Raw genomic sequence first — 24,161 nt, 5'->3', positions numbered from 1 at the left:
TTTTGAATTTGCGCATTTGGAACTGATGAATACAGCTGTACTGGCTCTGAAGATCCCTGATAAATGAAGGGTTGTGGTCAGATTCTTCCATTTGGGTTGGACTTTTGGTAAATTATTGCTGAAATGAACCCCCCCCCCCCCCCCCCCTACACAAAACTAACAATCACATCATCCTGTGGAACAACCTCCATCTTGGTTAAAAGACAAACCGTCCATGAAAAGAAATGAAATCACCTTTAAAAAAAAAAAAAAACAAGTTATGGTTGTCACGGCACTATCACCACATAAAACTGACTAAAAAAAAAAAAGTTTTCTGCCCCAAAACAAGATATCTATTTATTATTACGGAACCTGCAATGTGTTTCTATAATCTACCAAATAACTGACCATATTATCACCATTAGAAAAAGGACACACACTGGGCACGTCAAGTAAAAGAGACACGACTGGATTTCAGGAATGACGACTGATTAATGTGAATTAGAGGAACCTGGTTTGTGTAAAAGGAGTGTTAACACTCCGTTATGTGGCCCAGCTCGGTGAACAGTAGAGGCATTAAAGTTCTGGTTGGATGTGTGTGTTTATGTGCTTCTGTCTTTGTGAGGACTAGATCAAAAAGTTCATCACACTCCCTCCAGGAAAACTGCATTTTATTCAAAATCCTTTTCAATTATACCGTGCGGAATTTGCAAAAACTCAGAGGTTGTGCTGCCAACGTTGTTGATGCGGGAGCTGCCATTTTCGAGATGTGACGTGATTTAGCGATGCTACCAGACATGACATCACCTTGCATTCAAGTGAAAACAACCAACAAGAATGAAAGCTTGCTTTTTTTTTTTTCTCTAACATTCACATTTTTCCACACCAAATCAAAAATTTTGCCATTCGCCCAAATTTTTCAAATATTTGTGACTTGTGTTAAAAAGTCCTACATGGTGTATGCATTGTTCTCTTTTAGACCATTTTATGCTTAGGTTCCAATTTTTAAGACACGCTGGAGAAGTATGAACTACTTCAGTTTATGTAAATGAAATGAGTAGATTAAACACCTTTTGGTAAACTTAATATTCATTCGCAAGTTGAATCAACATGAAACTGACTTGAGGCTTGATGAGGCTGTGATTGCCTTCGTTGGTCAGACTTGCTTGTGTGCCTAATAAACGGCTCCTCCTGGCTCACATCCGTGGCAGTGTTCCTTTTCTTTGCTACGCGGAAACTACAAGAACATTCACAGAAGCCATTTCATCAGTGTTGGAGAGCTGATTTGTATTTAAGACAAACCCCAGGGGCCTCTCCATGTCGTTTTAGGAATGGTCCGGTGAGTTATCAACCGACTGACGGGGCTCTTTAAGATGTTACATTTAATTGAGTTTTTAATTCAAATGTGTGGCTGCTAGCTGTAACTCAGTAAATGTCCTCCTATCTCGGGTAAATCGCCACGGCTGCCGGCAGCTGTCACGATGTCCTCCCAGCTGCAGGATTGATCTTTAGATTACACTGTCAGAACCACTTCTCTCTGTAATTGAATTTAAATTGAACTGTGTAGAAATATCAAATTATAGCAAGTGATTATTGGTAAATTTAAAAAAAAAAAAAAAGGTCTGGAAGTTTCGAGTGAGAAATCTTAAACATCACAGTGAAGACGGAGAGAGAAGGCAGGGATCTTCCTTGTGTCTGGGTGACATGATTAAGGTTGTTGAGCCAAGTTGATGAGGATAGTTAAACTGAACAAGGTCTGGGTTAGTTTCATCGGGACCAAGTTTGGATTAGATTAGCATTTTTCTCACACAGTCCTCACAAAGAGAGAGGGAGTTGTCTGCGTGCACCTATTTGTGTCTTTCCTCTGTGTGTTGGCGGATCATAATATGTGTTACGGGTAGCTGGTAGTAGTGATTGAGACATGTTTCTCTGAACAGTGAAATGACTGTCGGTCCAGAGAGCCAAATCCTGACATCCTGTGGTCCAGAATGACAATCAAATGACACAGTGGAGTCTGCAAGGACCGGGGAAATCCTCTACTCATCGATGAAGGCGATTCCTTCAATCCTGCAAAGTAAAGCATACAAAGTTAAACCAGCACAAAGCCCAAGTTAGCTGCCGTCAGTGGATGGAACACCAAATTGGACAGCAGTATTTCCAGATGGCAAGGGTAGAGAGAGACAGAGAGAGAGAGGGTGTGGCCTTGCCTTCTTAGCAGCCACAGGACGAGAGTCTTTTTGATTGGAGTTGAGGGATTTCCACACGGTGGTTTTAGACATTTCATCAGAAATATTAATATCAGAGGGGTCACACCTGAGGAGCAGCGGGAGGAAAAGGAGGGTAAGCGCAGGGAAGGTGGTGAGTTGGAGCTTAGAGTGAGTGTAAGTACATAGAGGGTGCACCTGAAAACCACCAGCACCACATACCAAACAGGACAAACGTGCACATAAACCGACAGAAAGGTGAAACATTTTAAGAACTTGCCGTCTCTCTGAGTGTGCGTATTTGGGCTGACTCACTTTGGGTCATGTGCTTTTGATGTCTGAAGTGGCTTGCTGCTCTCCATGGGAATCTGAACCTCTGCCATATCTTCACTTTTTGCACCGAGCATAACCTGTGATTCCTACGATAAAGACATCCCACCGTAATTAATACTACAGTCAAGTCTTGCATTTTTTCTGCTCCTGAACTTTTAAAGGTTGCGTTTAGACTACCTCATCCAGCTTTTTGGAAGCATCATCAAGATTTTTCTTCTTCCATTCTGGCATTAAATCGTCCAGGTAACTTAATTCTCGCTTGGAGAAACACAAGTCAAGGAGTTTACGGACAAATACCAGAGCCAGCACCTGCAGGAACAAGAGAAATTATATTTAAGAGTAGAGATATAAGAGGGGGGAAAGATGGAGCTGTGGTCAACTGACCATCATGGGGAAGACGATCGCAGCCGGGGAGGTCTTGATGACCCAGAGAAGGACCAGACAGGTGAGCTGGGTGAGGGTGAACAAGTGCACCTTCCTCAGGGGGACGTGGCGAAGGTAGATGAAGTCTGGCTGGTGCTTCGCTGGCATCCCAAACAACTTCAGACGATCAAAGAACTGAGACAAGATATATGCACAGATGCCGTGGATGTTAGTGATTACAAGAGACCGCGGGAAGGCAAAGAGTCATTAAGATTATTATAAATGGCAAATTTAATTAGATCATTCTTAGAATTAACTGTCAGGCCTCATTGAATTATAACAGAGTTAATTAGATCAGCAGAGGGCTTAGAAGACAGGAAAGAATAAAGAGGCTGGGATGGAGAGGGCAGAGAACAACTTGGAACTCTTTGTACTGAAATTACTCTCAGCTGATGTGCAGCAGCATTGAACATAATATGGTTTGGCACAGGAAATGTGTGCATTGAATATTCAAACACTGGTATTATTAGCAGTAACTTGATGCTACTTACTAGGTGGAGCAGCAGATAAAGTTTTAACCTCTACATAATACTGATATAAGCCATCTTCAACTGGAAGAATATCTTGTGTCTGGTGTATACTGTGTGTATGTGAAAGTGAACAGTACCTGGATGCCCTTTAATGAAGAGGCTCCCATGTAAAGGAAAACACCATACAGCACTGGCATTGGAATGAACTGGAGAAAAGTAGACCAGTGAGCATCAATGCACATGATCATATTTCATGTTCTTGTTCCATTGTCTGAATGCGTCCGCCACAGGGAGGCAGCATTGCTCTGCTTGCTCAGCTCACCTGAAGTGCTCCTGTCATAAATACAGAGCAGCCCATGAGCAAGAAGATGACCAGGCCCGTCAGTCTTTGTTCTCTTATGCCCAAAAAGCGAGGCTGCTCTCCTGGAGCTGAGCTTTCGGACTCCAGCTTCAAGCTGTTGACGTGAGAGATAGATAAGACCGTGGCGGCCACAAACCAGGGCAATCCCATGATGGAGCACACCGCCAGCATCACGCCGACCATCAGCAGGTCAAGGTGGTACCCGCAGCCTTTCTGCAAGATGAAGACACGTATCACTGAGAGTGCAGAGAGAAAGGCTCATACGGGCACAAGAACTAAAAACCTACCAGCAGTTTGTGCTCTTTTCGATTGATGATGACAGCAGTTATCTGTTGGTCCATGAAGATCAGGATGGTGCAGAGAAGAGCAGGTATAGAGGCTGCTAGGACTGTCCACCAGGGGTTGGGTCCTATTGGATTAATCAGCCACCCTCGGTCATCTCTGGTGGGCTGGTGGAACACATTCAGGAGGTGTGGAGCTGTGATGCCTATGACATCTTATGGAGTTTTACACAAAGGTTTGCGAATAGCATATTTTCTCAGTACCTGGAATTTATTTGGCACCTTCAACTTCTGTGAGGGCACTCCGATGATGTAGTCAAGGAGAACCATGAGAACAATGGTCAGGAACACAGCAAAATCACTTATCATGGACCGCACCTGCACAAAGGAGATTTCTATGTCAAGTTTGCAAAAGTCAGACAATTGCAATTTTATATCTTTTTGTTCTTTACCTTGGTGGGGAAATAACGACTAGTTTTGAATTGTTTGAGGAATGCTGACATGAAGAAAGTGGAAAAGAACAAGATGGTGGACCAGAAGAGGACGTCTGGAGTGTAGGGGCCATGGTGACCACATGCCGTCCCGACAAATTGTCCCTGTAGACTGATGCACTCCTGCAGAGAGAAAGAGAGAACAAATGTGTCTCAGTTGACATTTCACTCATGAGTCAATTTTTTTTTTTTTTAAAGGAGAGAGAGTTGTGGCTCTGGCTCCTCTTATCCAAGGGGGTCCTTGTGCAAGACCCTGATGAACCCTGAGTTACTCTCCCATGGCACCTCTCCAGGTGAAAATTTGCAGATTTATGGTGCGACCTCTGTGTGCTCAGTAACACACATCAGTGAAAGGTTAATGAAGTCATTGTCCTTGTCAGTGTTTGCAATGGTCCTTCAGAGAGGTAAGCAGCTCAAGTGAAGGTGAAGGAGAAAATTGTACATCAACAAAAGCAAACACTCTTGTGCAAATGTATCCTGACATAGTTCTGTTACCTTGACTGTCAGGTTGGCCCAAGGTACGGCAGCAGCTGTGATGTTGCGCTCACCCCATATTTCAAAGGTTTTATTACTGGGATTATCAGGCTCCGCACATTTGCAGCTACAGAGAGAGGCAACACGACAAAGAACAAATCAGTGTGTGCTGGTTCAGAAATGATGGGTATCAGTTAAAGCCAGGTCTAAAGGGATGCAAGGAGGTGATTTAAAAACAAAAACAGACTCTAATCTCCAGAATCATCTCTTTATCTACATATCTGGGGTTGTGTCATGAGAGCACACAGGTCAAATCTACAGGAGACCCATGAACTCAAGTATGTGTTCCTTACTATGCCAGTGTGAGTTTGTCAAGATTGCTGTGTGTGTTGAAAGGGTACAGTTCTCCCAGATGAAACAGCTTCTCCAAAGCCTCGTAGATGAAGATGAGGCAGATGAGGGCGGCGAAGGCCTCCTCCGTGAACCGAGTGATGTAGCACACCAGAGAGCTGGCATCTGTGGCCACCAAGACCAAACACAGCAGGGCTGTCCACAGACCGATGCAAGTCCTCAGAGACAGATAAGACAGGCCGTAGTCTCTGAGAGAGGCACGAGAGGAATGATAACATCAGAAAATCTCACGGCAGTGATGATAAAAACTTAGCAAAACGGTTGTTGTGATACATACTTGCAAAATTTGAAGAGGATCTTCTCAAAAACCAGCACAGGACCCGTGCTACCCAGGATGGTTAGAGGTTGGCCAGCAAACACAGAGTAGGCCACTCCAGTCATAGATGCGCCAAGTAAGGACTCGATGGCACTCTGAAATACAGACATGTCATTTTTGCTGTGTAAATCTCTTGAGCTCCATCGCTACACACTACAGACACTGTGTGGCACTGTATTAGCCAGACGCATGGAGATGTGTGTGCTCTTACGATGCGTCCCTCTGTCGCCTCTCCCAGCAGTCCTCCGAATGTAATGACAGGAGACATGCAGGCGCAGTAGAGGAAGAGGAAGGAGGCAACGCATTGGAGGCTCAAACCATCCTTAAAGTCACTCAGATAGAATGGAGCCTTTCGTTTAATGTCCAGTATCAGACCACCAAACAACCTGAGCACAAAACGGAGACAGAGAGAGAAGGCGAGAACAGAGAGGGCAGTTATAGGTTTGATTTATTTCTCAACCATTTGATTTGACGTACCCTTATTTGCTTAGTTTTGTTGCATGTAGATAAAAACAACACAGCTTATTAATTTATTACGACTATTCTCTTAACAGATGATTGAAAAACAAAAGCATAATTGAGTGATAACCCCATGACTGAATATTAAAGGAAGATCATAGTTCCACTCAGCCCCGGTACAGCTGAGGAAACACCCGCGTACCTTCCGGTTCTCTGCAGCTCCGGCCCATGGTGCTCAGCGTGCTTCTCTTCATCTACCTGGCAGGCTGTGCCATTAGGGACTCCAGGCATTTTCCTCTTCACCTAGAGTAACCCAGCCAATCCCGGATCAGCCAAAATCAAACAAAACTATTAATAATATATTACTTTAATTTGCACAAAATCAAAGTAGAAAAAAAAATCATTGAAATCTGAAAAGCAAGTGTCATCAGTGTTGCATACCTGAGATGGTACATTCTTAGGAGGCTCGATACGAATGGAAGGGTCCCACTCCCCTGGAGGCAGGACCGTCACCTGGTCCAGGAACTCGTCTATCCCAGCCAACAGGTCTCCTCTGTCTTTCGCCTTGTAAGCTACATCATGGAAGATCTGGTCCAGACAGGACAGAGGAAGTTTAACTCTCTGCCTTGACAAGACAGATGTTGCTATTTGATTGGTTCTCTGATGAGTTCTGAAGCTGTAAATGAGTTTAAAAATGCACCTCATCAGTCATGATGGTTGCCATGGAACGTCCAATTTCATGGTATTGTTGAGCCTTTCCATCTGGACCGAGGAGAATGAAGAGGAACCTGATATTTTTTGGGGGAAGGTGATTTAGAGTGTGTAAATGAATATGTTTCAATAAATCCTTGCTCATGTGAGTGTGGACAGTTGTGAGTTTTCTACCTGGTGGGTATCGGGACTTCAGTGAGTCCAGAGAGCAGCACAGCAGGGGACAGACGGACGAAGGCCACAATGGGCCTTTCCAGGAAGTCTAGCTCCCCTACTAGAACATTAGAGGCCTCTGCACCCTCTGGGATCTTCTTCATGAAGTGAAGGTCCACCTGGCAAGATAGAACAGTACTTAAACCTGTCAAGGATACATGTGCACGAATGAGAAACTTGGAAATAACACACGTATCTGACAGCAAATAGGAATGTTGATCTATCGATGCTGTCAATCAAGGCACTGTACATATTGTGTCACTGCAGGTGCAGCTTGAATCCAGACCTCAATTTTATTACAATAGTGCCCCTTGGAAAGAGTCCAAACTCTCTGGCAAGGTAAAAGTCTAAATGGAAGCTTTTAGTAATGCTTTATGAGCCCACGCTCTATGGTCCAGGGATGGGCTGCTGCTGCTGCTGCTGCTGCTGCTGCTGCTGCTGCAGGATGGACTTTAGAAAAATGCAGTTCTCCTGTTATTCCTTCATGAGCACCTAGTTGATATTTACATTCTCAGCTCACCCAAGACCTGAACTGTGAGCCTGCTTGTTTACCTTGCTGAGGTCGACCTGAGGGCCCTCCTGTCCGGCACCGTTCTTAGCCGGCTCTGTAGCAAGAGGCTGGGGAGATGTGGCTGACCCTCCTAGATAGGAATTTGGGAGAAAGAGAGAATTATTGAAAATAAATCCATAAAGTCAGTGAAAGCAGTTCACTGGTGCCTGTCTCGTACTCCTGGCTGGTTGCTGTCAGTTCCTCCGTCCTGTATTTGCGCTGAATGATACATCTAGTTGTACTAAATGTTAGATTTCTATTCATGATACTGAAGAATTCCTCCATGACAGTTATTATAAAGTAACTCAGTGTTGACTACATGTGATTGTGAGTGTATGGTTGGAGTGTTTTTTTTCCGGTCACCTGCCAGATGAGGCTCTGACTGTTTGCGGGTTCCCTCTGCGATGGAGCGTACGATGGGCATCAGGTTCTTCTTCTTCTCGTTCTGGTGGTGGTGTCTCTTCAGCAGAGCCTCGCGCACCTTCACTCTCACACTGTCATCCAGCTCCTTAGATGCCTCCTGATGGTCCAGCACCATGTCTGCAGCACATGGACGCTTGTGTTACTTCAATCAAGCTGTCATGAGCAGTATAATATGTATGTGTACTACTTCAGTGCTCTAAAAATAGAGCCTTACTTCATTTGTCATAGTGGAATCATCTGTCTTGACACCTGTCAGTAGATAAAGGAACACTGAAGGTCTGGGGTCAATGTGTGCCCCAACAAATCTGGTCATGTGGGACTGCAGAGGATGATCAGCATCTCTCCGTCCTCCAGTCCCGTCTTTATTGCACAGACTTGCTGAGTCAGCGCTGGCTTTATCCTTCCCTCCCTCCTCTACAGTCACTGCCTGAATTTATTCTGAGCACACTTCAAGGCCAGTGCTAATGTGTTGAGCTCAGAGCCTGTCTTAACTGCCATGTTAATTGGGACACTGACAAGAGATCAGTAGTAGAGTGCCTGAAATGACACTAGAACTCACAAGTGGCGCATCTAATGCGACCTCCCCTCATCTCCACAGGATTGAGATGATCAAGTTCATTCAAGCATGAGATTCGAGTAAAAATGCGTGCTCCTCCAGAGTGTCCGTTGATAATCTGCAATTCATACATTCATTTGTGTGAGATATTGTTAATGTGAATTGCAGTTAGCGTCACTTAAGTTTGGTTATCATTTGAAATGTATCAGACCAACCTATCTATTCAGATTCTCATCGACTCATCGTTTTGATTCCAAAATGTTCAAAGGGGGGGGGGGGGGGGAGCACCCTCACTCTCATCGTAAAATCTTGGCTAGGACTGGGCATCATAAGAAATTGATTCCAATTATGGGATTCAGCTCATTGGTTCCCACTTGGAATTGAGTTTCTAGTAGCAAACATAGTAGTTTAATGTGGTTTTATTATCCAACCACTGACAGACGAGCATCCGGGCTTCAGGAATATCTGTTAAATCAGAATGGTGGAGCATTGAGTCTGGAGAACTGGCCTGTGTTTGTTTTCATGTTCTGTTTCTTTTCTTTAATTAATGAATTTCTTTTTGCAAATGTGTGTGATGTACAGATTTAATCATGAACTGAACATGAACTATACCATCACTCAGTTGTGCTACTGAGGTTCATTCTTCAGTCTGCTAGTTGGTCCCTAAGTGGATCCATACCTCATTTTACACATGTAAGAAAAGTTACAGTAATATTGTTTACTGACATTGCCATAAAGAATTAAATGTAAAAATGATATCATTTACATCGTAAACAAATCAAATAAATGAAATGAAGTCATTTTTATGTTGAATTACATAATATAATCAATTTTTCACTACTTCTTACATAAACAAGTGTAAATGTTTGGCTGTGTGATCTTAGCTGGGGTGTGGAGTCCAGGTGCTGCTGACAGGGGGAACATGGAGAAGATAGAGAGCTGCAGAAGAAGACCGATTACAGCCATCAAGGCTGTTCATGCTCTAGACTGACTTGAGCCACTCTTTGGGACACAAACCACTTGACAGTTATTTAGAGTGGACATATTTTATTCTGGACAAACCCCTCATCGATAAAAAGCTGATATTTTGGGTCAGTGATAAAGAATAGGAGTTAGGCAGGTAGTAGTGAGGTAAAGTATGTTTCCAGGTAATTAATGAAGATTATGTGAATATTTTTGTGTGTGTGTGTGTGTGTGTGCGCGCGTGCGTGCGTGTGTTTGTTTGTTTGTTTTTGTCTGTCACTGTACAGAAAGAAGTGTGAAATATCACTCCTCTCAATAGACACAGACGAGCAGGGCCTGGTGCACACCCCTTTCTTGAATCCAACCATCCATCCATTCATTTTCTATACCGCTTATCCATTAAGGGTTGCAGGGGGGTGGAGCCTATCCCAGCTGACATTGGGTGAGAGGCGGGGTTCATGTTGGATGGGTCACCAGTCCGTCACAGGGCCATCAGGAGCAATTAGGGGTTCAGTATCTTGCTCAAGAATACTTCAACATGGTCACCGGAGGAAGTGGGGATTGAACCAGTGACCCTTGATTGCTAGATGGCCACTCTACCTCCGAACCATGCCAGCCCTTTGGTGAGTTTGCATGCAAATTATAGGCACACAGCTAGTTGCATATCTCTATGCAAATGAGTCTGGCCTGTGGATGCAGCTTGTATTTCAGATTTTATGCAAACAAGGTTCAGCAGAAGTTGAACAAATTTTGGTTACATATATGATTTCTCCGTTCACTGACTGCGACTTCAAGACACAGAACTGGACGATTTACTCAGACTGATTGAGCCTGGACAGCCATCAGTGTTGGGTTTGCTTAAATCCACCACCAATATCCAGTTATTTCACACTTTCCTGTGACTGACAACTTCAGCCTGTGTGTGCATGTTTGTGTGTGTGTGTTGCTGCATTGTGTAAAGAACACGTTTCCCTCGGGCCTGTGTGTGTGTGTGTGTGTGTGTGTGTGTGTGTGTGTGTGTGTGTGTGTGTCCTCTTTGAGAGGACAAATTGAATTATACTGCACAGTGAGCATCTGGGAAGAGATATAAAGCCTTTTTAATATAAGTGAATGTAATACAGGGACCCTGGAAATAAGTGACTTTAGAGAAACAGGAGGCATAAATAAAAATCTCAATTTAAAAAAAACACCAATGGCACTTACACAAATGACAGTGTCTTTTGTGTGTTGCTTGGTCAAATTCTTTGTTGATCAAATGTTGCAGCACTCACCTGCGATCTCTTCGATGCTGTCAGCGTGCATGTCAAGAAGCACACTGCCATTTATGATGCAACTGCGGAGCTCAAACAGACTGTGAAGGGAGAGCGTAGCGACGTAGGGCTTACTCCACCTCTCCCCGCCATCCTCTACATCTTCCTCAAACTTCAGCCACCTGAAGGCAAGAAAGACCTCTCCTTTACTTCCCACCTTCTCTGATTTTTACAACGTTTCCTCCCGGGAAGGATCTATTGACGTAAATGTCAGCCACACAAAATGAGACGGGGGAGTTTGACATATGAAACATGGATGTGGCATTTGATCAGTGTAACAGCAGAGCTGCCAGCCTGCCAGAGGCTTTATTGCAGTGTATTGCTGCCAAAAGCTCCCAGAGGAAATACCAACCTGGCTGTTTCCTTCCACTCAGCATCCTTGCCATCCTTCACACAGATCTCATCCAGCTCAGTGAACAACTCGTGGGCCACGTGTTCAGCATCCTCCTCGGTGCCCAGAATGAACTGGACCCTCTGGGACGGGGTGTCTGATAAAGGGACAGAGGACATGCTTCTTTACATTATCAGTGAGTCCAGATCAAGACAACAACAAAATCTACAGTAACACATGGACACACACACACATGCTGAATAGCTCCTGCTCTTTGGTAACTAATTAGCGGGCTTGTCAATTCTGGCCTGGAGGGTTGTTTGTGAGTGTGTGTGTGTGTGTGTGTGTGTGTGTGTGTGTGTGTGTGTGTGTGTGTGTGTGTGTGTGTGTGTGCGTGCGTGCGTGCGTGTGTACCATGACTGGATGTTGTCTCATTTTCTGTTTCACTTTGTTGTGTCGCCACGCTTCCTGCCCGCCTGTCTCTCTTGCGGTGTCGAGAGCCATGAGCTTTGTGGTGTCGGTGGCTCTGCCGGGGCATCCGGACTCCCACAAATAGAGTCCTGTGACCTGAAGAAGACGTGACAGAAGTCTAACTTTAAGGCCGAGTAATACTTCACAAAAAAGTAGTGGTGCGCTCAGGGACTGAGCTTCTTAGGCACAAAAGTCAAGGAAACAAATGTAGAAAGCCAAAGCTTTACAGTGCAACAAAACACTAGGAAACCCATCTTACACCATCACTGTAGGGTAAATTATTCAGGGGAGTTCAGAAACAGCTTACTGAAGAGATACAGGGGAGGGCCAATTAAGAAGTAGTTCTTTTATTCTTTAATTGGATCCCCATTAGCGCTCAAAAGCAGTTAAATATTGAATACCAGTTGTCCTCAGAGGAGCTTAAAGTATTCAGAAGTTCATTTTAATTTGGGGAGAAAAGCACAGTTTTTACGATGGTCACTTCAGTGCTAAGAATATGTTTCTTGGCAACTGAAACCACAAAAATGTAATCCATCAATCAGTCCTTCCATTCTGAGGGTAATATGCTGTATTTAGGAAGGACTGCATAATTAAATATTGATAATGTAGCTCCCACTCCATGTTAAGAGTTTATTACACTGACAGTGGGTTCAACTCCTGCCTGCAGCCATTAGATGCGTGTCACTCCCTCCAATCTTTCCTGTCTCTGTCTCTCTCTCACTGCTAAAATCCAATAAAGGCACTGAATATACAGAGGGGGAAATATACTGCACCATCATGACAATGAGATGAACATACAACGGCTACTTTAGTCTTGGTTTCATATTTCATGAGGGACATTTTTCTGATACCTCGCTCTACAGTTGTTTCTATCATGAAATCTTTGCTAGAGACCTTTCCCGTCAGCCAATCACTGCATGCGTGGGTATGACTGTTGGTGAAACATGACATCATCCATAGCAACAGGGTCAACCCCGCCCCTTTCTATTGGCTCTAGACTTCTCAGCAGCTTTGCGGATGAATTTGAAGAGGAACCCCTCATGCTTGATGTTTTTGAAGAATTCTTAGTGGTACTATCAGATGCTGATTATGGATCCAGAGAAACTCCACCGTGACAAAAGGTTGTACAACAAACAACACAATTGCAGGGACATGTGAGGACTAAAGGGTGTGACGGTGTTTCACATACGTGCACATTGCTCACCTTCTAGTTCTTCCTTTTCATAGTGGATGTTGAGTATCGAGCTGGTCCCACCCTGGTCAACCACTACCTCCTCGTCAGGCCGCTGATGACACACAGACATACAAAAGTCGTGTGTGACTATAATGTTAATCGTCTTATCGTGGTGGATATCGTGTGTTTCTGCAGCGTCCTCTGTATGAACAGCCATACTGTGCAAGTGTGACAGTTCAACTTTGTAATTCAACCCTTCAAGGATGAGTCCCTGAAAGGAAACCTGAACAGTCACCACATCCGGAGACACCACAGAGCCACTAATTGGCCAAACTGGCAAAATCTTTTCGGATTAACATCACATTCAGACAGTCTATTTTCAGACGCACACACACACGCAGACACACACACACACACACACACACACACATGCAGACACACACACACACACACACACACACGCACAGTTGGAGAATGTGCGAGGTTTAAATCAAATTAAATTAACTTGATTGGCATATCCATCAGTGGGCCAGAACTGGTAGACTGCTGCAAGATATTAAGCCATTTCAAAAACAAGTCATTGATTCCTTTACTAACATAAAACCTTGGCTTTTTAAAAAAAAAATTTTTTATCTCTAGTCGCCTCCAATATGTTATTACAGAAAAAGTGTGCCAGTGCACCAGGATATAAATAGAAGTATGCATTCATATAGAAGAGTTGCCGTTGCTTCGGTTCTGTCAGGCATGCAACTCAATTAAAGTAGATGCTTCCTGTAGGTGAACATACAGTGACAATGTTGGCTGCAAAAAATCAATCAAATCTATAAATAAGTGCAGATGATGCACAGTTCCACAAATGCTTGCCAGCAGCACTGTATGGGTGTGTTTGACTGAGATCCAAACACTGGTGTATACTTGCAGCTCTCTACATAAAGATGCATCCACCCACTCTGAAAGCACATAGGATCTGCATGTACTGAATGTTTGGTGAATAGTGTGTGTGTGTGTGTGTGTGTGTGTGTGTGTGTGTGTGTGTGTGTGTGTGTGTGTGTGTGTGTGCGTGTGTGTGCGTGCGTGCGTGCGTGCGTGCGTGCGTGTGTGTGTGTGACGGCGGTGGATGCAGAATTGGCAGCAAATGAAGAGAAATTTAAAAATATTAACCATTCTCACACCCACATTTTAAAAAATGATTCATAGAGAGTTAAACTTCTGGGAAAATAAAGCCATCTTGAGATAGGACTGTTAAGTAAATGAATAAATCATAACTCTGACATTTAAACACAACAGAAGTGAAGAGGGAAAAAAGCACGAATGAGGATAAAGTGGATGATATTTATCTTGATTATTTTCTTTAGACTTGTATATTACAAAATAGGTACGTTCCTGAAACATGACATCTTCCACAGCGACAGGGTCCAATCCTGCACCGACTTCCTTAGCTTTAAGTTTTCCTCCAGTCCCACAAAAGAGCAAAAAAAGGGAACGCTGAAGATCTGCAGACTCTGTCATACTGTGTTTTACTGTAATTGTTCATTCCAATATTGGCTTAGCAACAAATGCAATATGCACTTTATTGTGACAATTGCTATTTGTCTTCCTGAAGCCAGGAGGAGAGAAGAGTGGAGGGTTTGTTTCTTATCGAGGACAAAATGTCCTGGTCTGCAACTTTTAAGAAAATGTCTCAACTATATTTTTTTATTAACGAGGGTGGTTGGCTCCTTCATTAAAGGTACAGTGTGTGTGTGTGTGTGTGTGTGTGTGTGTGTGTGTGTGTGTGTGTGTGTGTGCGTGTGTGTGCGTGTGTGTGTGTGTGTGCGTGTGTGTATTTTCTATCACTACTGAAATTTGGGCTGTAAAATAGCGAGTAGAGCTTACAGGCTAAAAACCCACTTTGGAATCCTCCTGGGTTCTACCTGCATTTATGAATTATAATAAATTGGTATCGTGTGTGTGTGTGTGTGTGGTGTGTGTATGTGTGTGTGTGTGACTATTTGAATGCACACTAAAGTCTCTAAGCCCTTCCCTTTATCCTCGCCACGCTTTCCTCTACCCACAACAACACATGAGCACAAAGGTGTAAATGTCTTACCTGATCATAAGGGAGAATTTAAATCCAAACTCTTTCTATTTTACATTTGAAGAGAAACACTGTGATATGGATGCAAACATCCACGTCATTGACAGGTGGGAGGGTCCTCCCCTGCTGCCCTCCTGCCTCTCTCCACACCCGCCGCTCTCCACCTTATCAGCGCTATGGGATTTCTTTCTCTTTCCATGACTGGGCAAATCTTTATCCCCCGACGATTCTCTGCTTTTAAAGAATATAAGACCACTTAATTAGAGAAGTCATGCTGAGGCCAACCGCTGACTCTGACTCATACTTTTATAATTATGCTTATGCAGGGGTGGAAGTATGCTGACAGAAATAAAAGGTTATAAAATCAGTTTGTGACCCAGAATGTATTTTTCCAAGTTTCACTGATCTAACAATCAGTTATGGTTGAGCTGCTCTACATGTTGCCATGAAATGGGATGATGTTTTTAAAACCACTCTTTTATACCTTCATGACTAATTATTGACCCCCCCCCCCCCCCCAAAAAAAAACCCCTGAACATTTATTTATTAAATGTAAAAGCTTCTTTTTTTGGCCCCTGCTATTCTAAGGTGTGTGGAAATCGTTCTGGATCCCATCCTCTTGCTGTGTGGTTCAAATATTCTACCTTGTACCATCATTTCTACTTTGATGACATTCCAAACCTGTAACATGTCAGCTGAGAAAATCACAGTACTTCCTCAGTACTCTCAAACACTCCTAGCATGCAATGCCTGGAGTTTTCAGCAGGGGAAAAACACACTGGTAGACACGATCATATCCCGTAGTATAGGTCAAAAAGTATTTTATTCCTCTACAAAGGAGGTAATGTCTCATTAGTTGTGAATTTAGGTGAAATTTGGTAGTACAATACAATAGCAACAGGTTTTTTAAATACATAAAAATATATTTTAAATTTGGACGTGTGTTTTCACTAAATCTCAAATAATGCAGACTGTATGAGCCCTACAGACACATTCGTGACATCATGATATGATAACGCAACATCTGCTTACTGTAACTGCACATTCTATCAGTGTAGACTTGTGTACCAGCATGGGTTTTTTTCAGCTGGAAAGTCCAGGCTGGCAGCACTCGAACACTTTGGAGACCATCACTTATATTTTTTTCAGCCTTTGGCAAGGTCGTGTTTTCTTAACTGTCCGAGAACACTTTGTAGATATAATTTTTTTTTTCCCAGCCTTGGTTGCTGTGATACAGAATATACACCAGAGTAAAAAAATGTTGGCCCAAGAAAGAGAACTTCCTCTGGTCCTTGCTCTGGATGAGATAAAGGTCACGTGATGTGCAGTTTGAGCTAGAACAAGGGAAGCAGTCGCTGGTCCTCTCTTTACTGCAGTGCTGGGAGCAGAGCTCGGATCATGCAGTGGTTCTGTACTCCTGCTGCAGACCTGAATATGGACCTGCGACGAGCTGGAGGGATGACATATCTTAGACTCCGGAGGGTGAAGCTTATAGAACATGTACTGTAGATACTCATGGAAGTGATCACAGCACGGTTTTCAAGACATTACTGCAGACTCGTCTTTCAGTAAGACAATGTGTGTACTCACGAAATAAATTTACTTTTTAATGCAGATTAAGACAACGCTGTGATGCATTCATGAATCTCTCCTTCCACTCGTGTAAAACCTTCTGACTGTTATCAGTCCGTGCAGCTGTGAGTTCGGGCTCGAGCTGGAGGCAGTCGGCTCCATTAGACCTGGAGCTTCACCAAACACAAAACAACAGAGCAGGGATAACAGAGAGAGCGACGGAGGGAGACTATAAAAGCTATTTGTCCCAGAAAGGACAATAGACCATAAGATCAATTAGTTTGGATCCATTTAGTGCTAACACACACACTCACACACACACACACACACACACACACACACACACACACACACACACACATGCACGCATGCACAGAAAGACCTCCTGGGGATCGTTGGATAACTAGTGAGTCAAAGTGTCATGTAAGACAGCTGGCATGAGAGGAACGCTTCTTTAGCATGACATGACGTGTTCTCCTACCAGCGATAACCACCAGTGAAGTGTGTGTGTTCCACGTGGAACCACCAGTGAAGTGTGTGTGTTCCATGTGGTCACACTTCACTGGTGGTCTCACGGACAACTGCCCTTAAAACACGAAATCATGCAGGTTAATGGTTCCTTGTCATTCGCGACTCACCTCTCGTATCACATTAAGAGCTTCAGCTAATCACATGACACTCCAGCTTTTGCTTGCTTTCTGTCCAGGTTAATGCAAACACACCCGTGAGCCTCAAAGCACACATGTACACATGTTGGTGCTTTTCCACTGACGTGTTGTGGGTTGATTTTTTTTTTTGTTTTTGTACCTACTTCTGTCTCCTGGCAACCCTCGTGTCCTCCAGCTTTGTATCCGTTACAGTGCTGGGGAGGGTTTATGACTCCTAAATAATTTTCCACACACATTACTGCCACACCACCATAGACACTAGCCACAGCTAGTTCCAAAATGGCTGCCTGTCCTTGAGCTTCTGTCCTTTACATGCATGTCAGCGCCGAGGGAATCTATAAGCTGCCTTGTGGCTTTAAAATGTAAACAATAGTTGCAGTGGTTAACATCTGCTTCAAGAAATGCACCTAGAATGAAGAACTAACCCTAACATATCAAATAAATATTTTTCTACGTTGTTTCACCCATTAATACACATTGAAATGACAAGCTCATTCTTGAGTCTCCTTGCATATACCAGCGTTTCTAAGCCTCACCACATCTGATAACTAAGCAAACACAAAATGTGTCCCTGAGATGTTAGATTGAAAGAAAAGACTAGAGTCCATCCTTCATGTCCTGCAGTCACTGTGACACACAGCGTTTTATTGCGGTAGATTTTATAATTACATACATTCATTTCCATGAGCCCGAGCCAAGTTTCCACTCCAAAAATGAATCTGACTGCAGATTTATAGCCTGTCCCCACTGACGTACACACATGCAGGATTTTAATGGCAATAAACATACATCCATCCATCCATTTTCTTCCACTTATTCTGTCAAGGGTTGCGGGGGGGGTGGAGTCTATCCCAACGGCCTTCGGGCAAGAGGCGGGGTTCACCCTGGACAGGTCACCAGTCCATCACAGGGCCAACACATAGAGACAGACAACCATTCACACTCACAGTCACACCTACAGTCAATTTAGAGTATCAATCAGCCTCGTCCTCTCTTGATGTCTTTGGACTGTGGGAGGAAGCTGGAGTACCAGAGAGAACCCACACAGGAACAGGGAGAACATGGAGACTCACACAGAAAGATCCTGTGATGGAGCTGGGACTCGAACCCAGACCCTTCTTGCTGTGAGGCGACAGTGCTGACCACTGCACCACCGTGCTGCCATAATGATTGTACTATTCTGTTTCATCTCAGATCATAGAACCTCACTCAGACCCCTCAGACGACCCAGATTTTAGACCCTCAGACCCCCCCGACGACAGATTTCCTCAGGTCACCAGCAATGAACACAGCAAGTTAAACATCAGTTCAAGATTTGACTAAAAGAGAAACTTGGAGAGATTGCTCACATTTGTATTCCGACGCATTAAAAGCTTTTTAACCATAATGACTTTACTGCCCTGGAAACCCACAAATTGTCTGTAAAGTTGGAGCAGCTAATTGGAGTGCTTTTTTAATTCAATTCACTTCTGCTGGATACATCATGTTTTATTTTGAAGGGTTTCAGGCGATATCAGAAGGTATTTTCAAAGTGCATTAAAGTGAAACCCGTTGAACTGGTCGTCGCTCCTGAACAAATAGAGCAGCAGTGATTTGCATCGCGGCCTCCTGACTGAGTAGGACGATCAATGTGCTACATCAGAATGCTGCTTTCACTCCACCAGGACCTTGAGGGTACACAGACCAGAACTAGAGGCTTGTTGGTTCCTGTGAGGAAGCTTCAGCTCCAGGAAGTCATAGATACGGACCACACAGCCAGCAAGCAGTCATTGTTCACGTCAGCTTTGGAACAGTCCTGCGAGACAGTGGTGTGGGCTCCTTCTCGGCAGATATCTGTCCGGCGTCTCTTTCCTCCTAATCAACCATCTTTTGAGACTACTCCCACTCTTTCCGGCCCCCTCACCAGCTCTTCCCTGCTGTTGCTAAGATGACCCCTCTCTCCCACCATCCCAGGAGCCCCCCTCAGTTGACAGCAGCAACGCAGATCCTGACTCAGACAACTGGGCCTGTCACTTCCAGACTGAGCTTTGTGTCTTGAGAGCCAGAGAGGACACAGCCGCAGGCCATGACACCCCTAACCTTGCTTCTTCCCAGCGCTGGCTGCACCGCTGCTACGCTGCCACACAGACACGCGTGACAGAGCTTCACTCAGAGGGGGGGCAAACATGAAGAGATGACAAAGTTTTTTTTATTTTTAAAAAAAGATGAGACTGGAAAGTAGAGAGCAGCAGGACACGGGAAGTGAGGGGTGGCTGTTTTGACTGCTTCAGCCCACCAGAAGCATGAGTCATACACACCTTCTTCAATACCACACACATAATTCTGCCTCTTCACCGCTCTAGCTTTCTAATTGCTTCCCTCCAGAAAGACTACCACAGCCTTGGCTGCTTTTGTGGGTGAACCAAAGAATACAGTGAATATGAACTGCAGGGGTGTACCGCAACCTTTCCCTCGCAAATGCTTTATCAACTTTAGACAATAAAAATGTGTTGCTTACTATCTGTTTGAGTGACAGGTACAATAAACCTTAGTAACTTCATTCAAGCGTGTGTGTGTGTGTGTGTGTGTGTGTGTGTGTGTGTATGTGTGTGTGCGCGCGCACAAGTGCTTGCATGTGCTTGCATGTGCTTGCATGTGCTTGCATGTGCTCACACTGTAACGAAGTGTTTAATATACAAGAAAGGGAAAAATGTTTTGAGACATCTTAAACCCATATTTCACCTATAAAGTTTTTTGTTTAGTAGCGAATGCTTGGGAGTTTTAGAAATGCTATGAAACAACTTCAGCTAGCAGGACACTTTGTACAGACGCACCAAGTTCCAGTGACAATCAACCTGGTAGTATGGGGGGGGGGGGGGGGGGTGATAGATGGTAGAACTACAGTGTTCTTTAAATACTCCGTTCTTCTCGAAGTTCTTCTATGAACTATAAGAACTCTTTGCCACCAAACAGATTAAAATGAAAGCTTTTTAGGAGGGAAGCCAACTACAGCGAGGAAGGAACAGAGTGAGCTGTGAGCCGTGTTGGACTGACTGATCTATCACATGAGAACCGGCAGCGCTCCTATTTTGCAGTCTAAGGCCTGACACTGATCAAAAGCTGCAATATCTTCAGTTTGTTTTTAAACGAAATAAATACGAAGAAAATCCAAACTTCTGGGTCACAATTTGGAAAATACAGCGTCTAAAGTACAACTCCTATACTGTAGAGTACGATATGATGCAGCTGTTTTTGTTTGTGTGCTCGTGTTACCAGGACACCTCAGAATTGGTTATTCTATCAATACACGTCTTCATCTCCTCATGTACGTGTGTGTAAGTACGCGCGAGACATCTGCATACAGGGAATGACATGCAGCAATTTCAAATAATAATCTATCAATGGCACAAAGAAACAAAACAAACATGGCTGGTTTTTAAGAGGATCTCATCGTTTACTTGTTCATGGACTGGCGAGTGATTGATGTGTTTTCTTTCATCCGCGTTCAGCTACACACACACACACACACACACACTCTCTCACTCCGTTTCACACAACTCAAGAATACACGTGCATCTCTACAGTGGCTCTCTACCCAGTGAGGGTCACACAGAGATAAAGTCTCATTAAATCATTTCCAGAACAACTTCAGTGTGGTTTTGAACCATGAACTCACTTGAATTTAGTTTTAAATTCTTGATTTTGATGAATCATTTACAAATGCACTATAAACAGATTTCTGTGTGATGGTGGCGAAATAAAACAAAGAAAACAACAGTGACAGTTCCCACAATTGATCATTTAGTCAAACGCGACTATTTTTACCTTGTTTCAAGCAAAAATATGGAGAGTTTTGCGACACGCGTGTGAGAATGTGTGTGTTTTTCTTTTCCATGTTTGAAGGTAAATTAAAAACCTTTAGTTTCAGACTGTTGGCCTGATAAAGAACTGACTTTCTTCTATTTCCTTATAAATCCAGACATATATGGAGTGAAGGTGCAGATATATTTTGTGCATATAAAGATTATCAACTATAGATGTCAAACACTTCTCATGGAATTAAAGGCGACTACACCAACCACATAAACATGACTACAGATTTGATGTGCTGTAACAGGCAGTTGATTATATGATTGATTGATCTTTTTTCGCCACAAAATAAAGCTTCTCAATTGTCAGGACTTAATTTTGCATTTCAATGTTTCATAAGCTGAATTATTGATGATTGATCAGGAAATACAACCTACTTGAGAACTTCATAAAGAGATTTGGGTTTTTTTTGTTTTTCAAGACATTTTATTGGTCGGATAAACACATGGTCAGTCCTGATAAAACACTTCAACAATAAAAACTATCATTAGTGTTGTATTAAATCAGCTGTAAATTAACAGCCCACATATTTTGCTTATATTAATTGAGGATTTTTTCATTTCTTTCTTTCCTGAATGTTCCTTTTGCGAATGTTGCAACAAGCTTCTCACGCAGAGAAGAACTCTTTTCGGGCAGGAAACAAAGCAACAGCTATTCCAGCCAAAGTAAAGTGTCCTGACCCTGCTGGAGGAGCGAGCGGGATGTCTGAGGGCGGTCTAATCATGTCACAGACTCCCCTGGTCCCCTCTGGTCTTTCTCCAGCGGTCTCCTGCTCTCAGACCGGATGTTGATTTTAATCATAAAGATAACACGACACTGCTCAGATACAGTAAAGCAATACCCCCCCCCCCCCCACACACACACACACACCTAGTCCTGATGTGCTCGATGATCCATTCGTCCTTACTGATTCTCCATTTACGTCTGTAATGGGTCACACATTAACTAAGGAGCATGAGGTTTCCCTTGAAACCCCTCCTCACCATGACATGCCCTCCCCCCCCCCGCTGCTGGACCGGCTAATAACCTCAGGCTCGGTAGGAGGATGGCGTCAAGGTCATTTGAGGGTAACTGAGAGAATAACACCCCGTTTTAGAGAGACATGATCCGACCAACTGTCCCGTTCCTGCTAGAGCCTATGATCAGAGTCTTGCATTTTAATACAGCGCCTTGTTACGGATCTATCGGAATCTATCAATAATCAATACTCTCCCACAATATTGTGGCTACCACTTTTCCAGCACACATTGATTTGAACTAGAAAAACCTTCATACATGCTCTAACAAAGATGTCTCGGTGCGCTGCACTGAGATGAGCTCCCCTCCAGTTCGACTGCACGTGCTGGCCCCTCAGAAAACAATATCAACAACATCCCCCGCATACAGCAGCATCCTGCAGGCAGGCGCGCGCACACACACACACACACACACACACACACACACACACACACACACACGCACACACACAATCTCGCACACACGCGCAACTCAACAGCCTGACATAATTGAGTACACTTTAACATGCAGCCCTTGTTTGGATGGGAATCGTTGTGGTGTCTGATTGTGAAAATGTGAATAGAGCGATGTTTTGTGTCATTAAATGGACAATCATCCCTTCAGGAGACAAGTTAGAGAAGACAAACTGAGGGTTGTAGTTGGTGGAGCTTGTGCAAGCTGCTCTGTGCCGCCCCGGAGTGTCAAAGCAACCCCCGCATGCATGCATGCATGCATCAGACATTTAAAGGGCTCTGTACCTGGTAGCTCAGTATGCTGTCGGGGTCGTTGACGGGCATGCTGGTGGCCTAGGTTCACCTGCTCGGTGCCAACGCAGGAGCGCAAAGATGAGACTTTGACCGGGGCTGATGAGGCTCCGAGGGCAGGCTGCTGAGGACGTTTGGAGGAAACAGTCACCAGTCAGAACCAGCAGCTACTTCTGTTTCCGCACACATGCTGGATCCAAACATTTCCTCCGGATGAAAACAATGGTAATTTGGGAAATTTGATGCCCCTGGTGTTGTGATGATGTTCTCCCGGTCGCGCTCGCAGATCCCCTCCCTCCTGTCCTGGCTGTGGAAGCAGGATACAGGGAATCAGTCCGCGCTCAGCCAATCACAGCGCGCAGGCGCAGCACGGGATGCGACGCACTGCTGCTACCCGACAGAGCTGAGGCTAGTAGATAAACTGCACAGCCACTTCACTTCTGTCTACGTCCAGTTTAGCAGCTGCGTGTTTGCTACAGCTTGATGGACTGCACTGGAACTTCGTCCAGTCCCGGAAACCGTCCTCCGAGGTGAACATGTCTTTGAGGAACCGATGTTGGGACTTGCCTTTTGTGTTGAAAAGTTAATGAGCTCCATTTGAAGTAAAATATTTGTTCACTCTTCATAATACCATGCAAGCGCAGCAGCACATACTCAAATATTCCAATGCGGGGTCACAAAACGGATCCATACACAATTCAGTGTACAACTTACATCTAGTGCATTTGTACGTATTTTTTGCTTTTAGTTTGAAGAGTGAGGTGGTTTGCTACAGTCTATGATGCAACCTTAAAAATGAAAAGCATAAAATAATGATGATTAAGTTCAAAGGAGGGTATTGGTATCATATTGAAAGCTGTATTTGGGGATCAAAAGTGAAGAAATACGGAGGGTGCATCTCTAGGACGAAGTAGCCTGCTTACAGGAATTGAAGAAGCAACAACGACGCATGAGTTTGAGAACAAGAGAAAGTATCGAAAGTAAAAGGTGGATATATTTAGATCTCTGACGGTGAATGATTTTAAAGTCGTATATTTATTATTTAGTTGATGATTTATTTGGGGAAAAATTTAATTGATCTCTGAAATTATTATGAGTTGAAGATATCAAACACCTACAGCATGACTGGATGAAGAAATATTGAGGGGAGATTTACATGCATTTGTAAGTGCAGGACATGAGTACTGATGATGATGATGATGATGATGATGATGATGATGATGATGATTTACTTTCCCTCCACTAAAGAAGAATTCTTGGGTCACGTTAGCTTTAGTTTAGCTTAGCCATTGTCTTCAGTTGGCTTTTCCTGTCCCCTCGTACCTGTGAAA

General features: G+C 43.9%; 2 protein-coding genes across 3 annotated transcripts in view; one reads left to right on the top strand and one right to left on the bottom strand.

Annotated features, from left to right (window-relative positions):
- ttll3 (tubulin tyrosine ligase-like family, member 3) overlaps nucleotides 1-24,161 on the top strand; it is a 54,330-nt gene that overhangs the window by 22,845 nt on the left and 7,324 nt on the right. The window contains exon 1 of one of the 2 annotated variants that reach the window (XM_086199139.1): nucleotides 11,349-11,455. The exons of the other annotated variant lie outside the window; for it this stretch is intronic. The gene's annotated coding sequence lies outside the window, so the exon portion shown is untranslated. Of the gene's footprint in view, nucleotides 1-11,348; nucleotides 11,456-24,161 lie in introns of those variants that run through there. 2 annotated transcript variants of the gene reach the window in all.
- Nucleotides 151-23,222, bottom strand: slc4a8 (solute carrier family 4 member 8). The gene is made up of 25 exons (XM_086199131.1): nucleotides 22,825-23,222; nucleotides 12,935-13,016; nucleotides 11,674-11,826; nucleotides 11,281-11,416; nucleotides 10,890-11,050; nucleotides 8,040-8,216; nucleotides 7,679-7,767; nucleotides 7,088-7,245; nucleotides 6,903-6,990; nucleotides 6,644-6,790; nucleotides 6,405-6,505; nucleotides 5,955-6,129; nucleotides 5,705-5,838; nucleotides 5,370-5,615; nucleotides 5,038-5,143; nucleotides 4,504-4,665; nucleotides 4,316-4,429; nucleotides 4,058-4,219; nucleotides 3,732-3,983; nucleotides 3,547-3,615; nucleotides 2,901-3,074; nucleotides 2,694-2,825; nucleotides 2,499-2,602; nucleotides 2,187-2,292; nucleotides 151-2,046 (listed from the first exon to the last, which is right to left on the bottom strand). The coding sequence occupies exons 1-25, from the start codon at nucleotides 22,861-22,863 to the stop codon at nucleotides 2,041-2,043; spliced, it is 3,273 nt and encodes a 1,090-aa protein (XP_086055257.1). The 5' UTR covers nucleotides 22,864-23,222; the 3' UTR covers nucleotides 151-2,040.

This window comes from Aulostomus chinensis, chromosome 3, assembly GCF_037954235.1.
Source record: "Aulostomus chinensis isolate RoL2024-O1b breed Wild chromosome 3, RoL_Achi_v1.0, whole genome shotgun sequence".
NCBI classification, from domain to species: Eukaryota; Metazoa; Chordata; class Actinopteri; order Syngnathiformes; family Aulostomidae; genus Aulostomus; species Aulostomus chinensis.
Note: the sequence above shows the minus strand (reverse complement) of the source record. Positions and strands in the feature narration are given on the sequence as shown.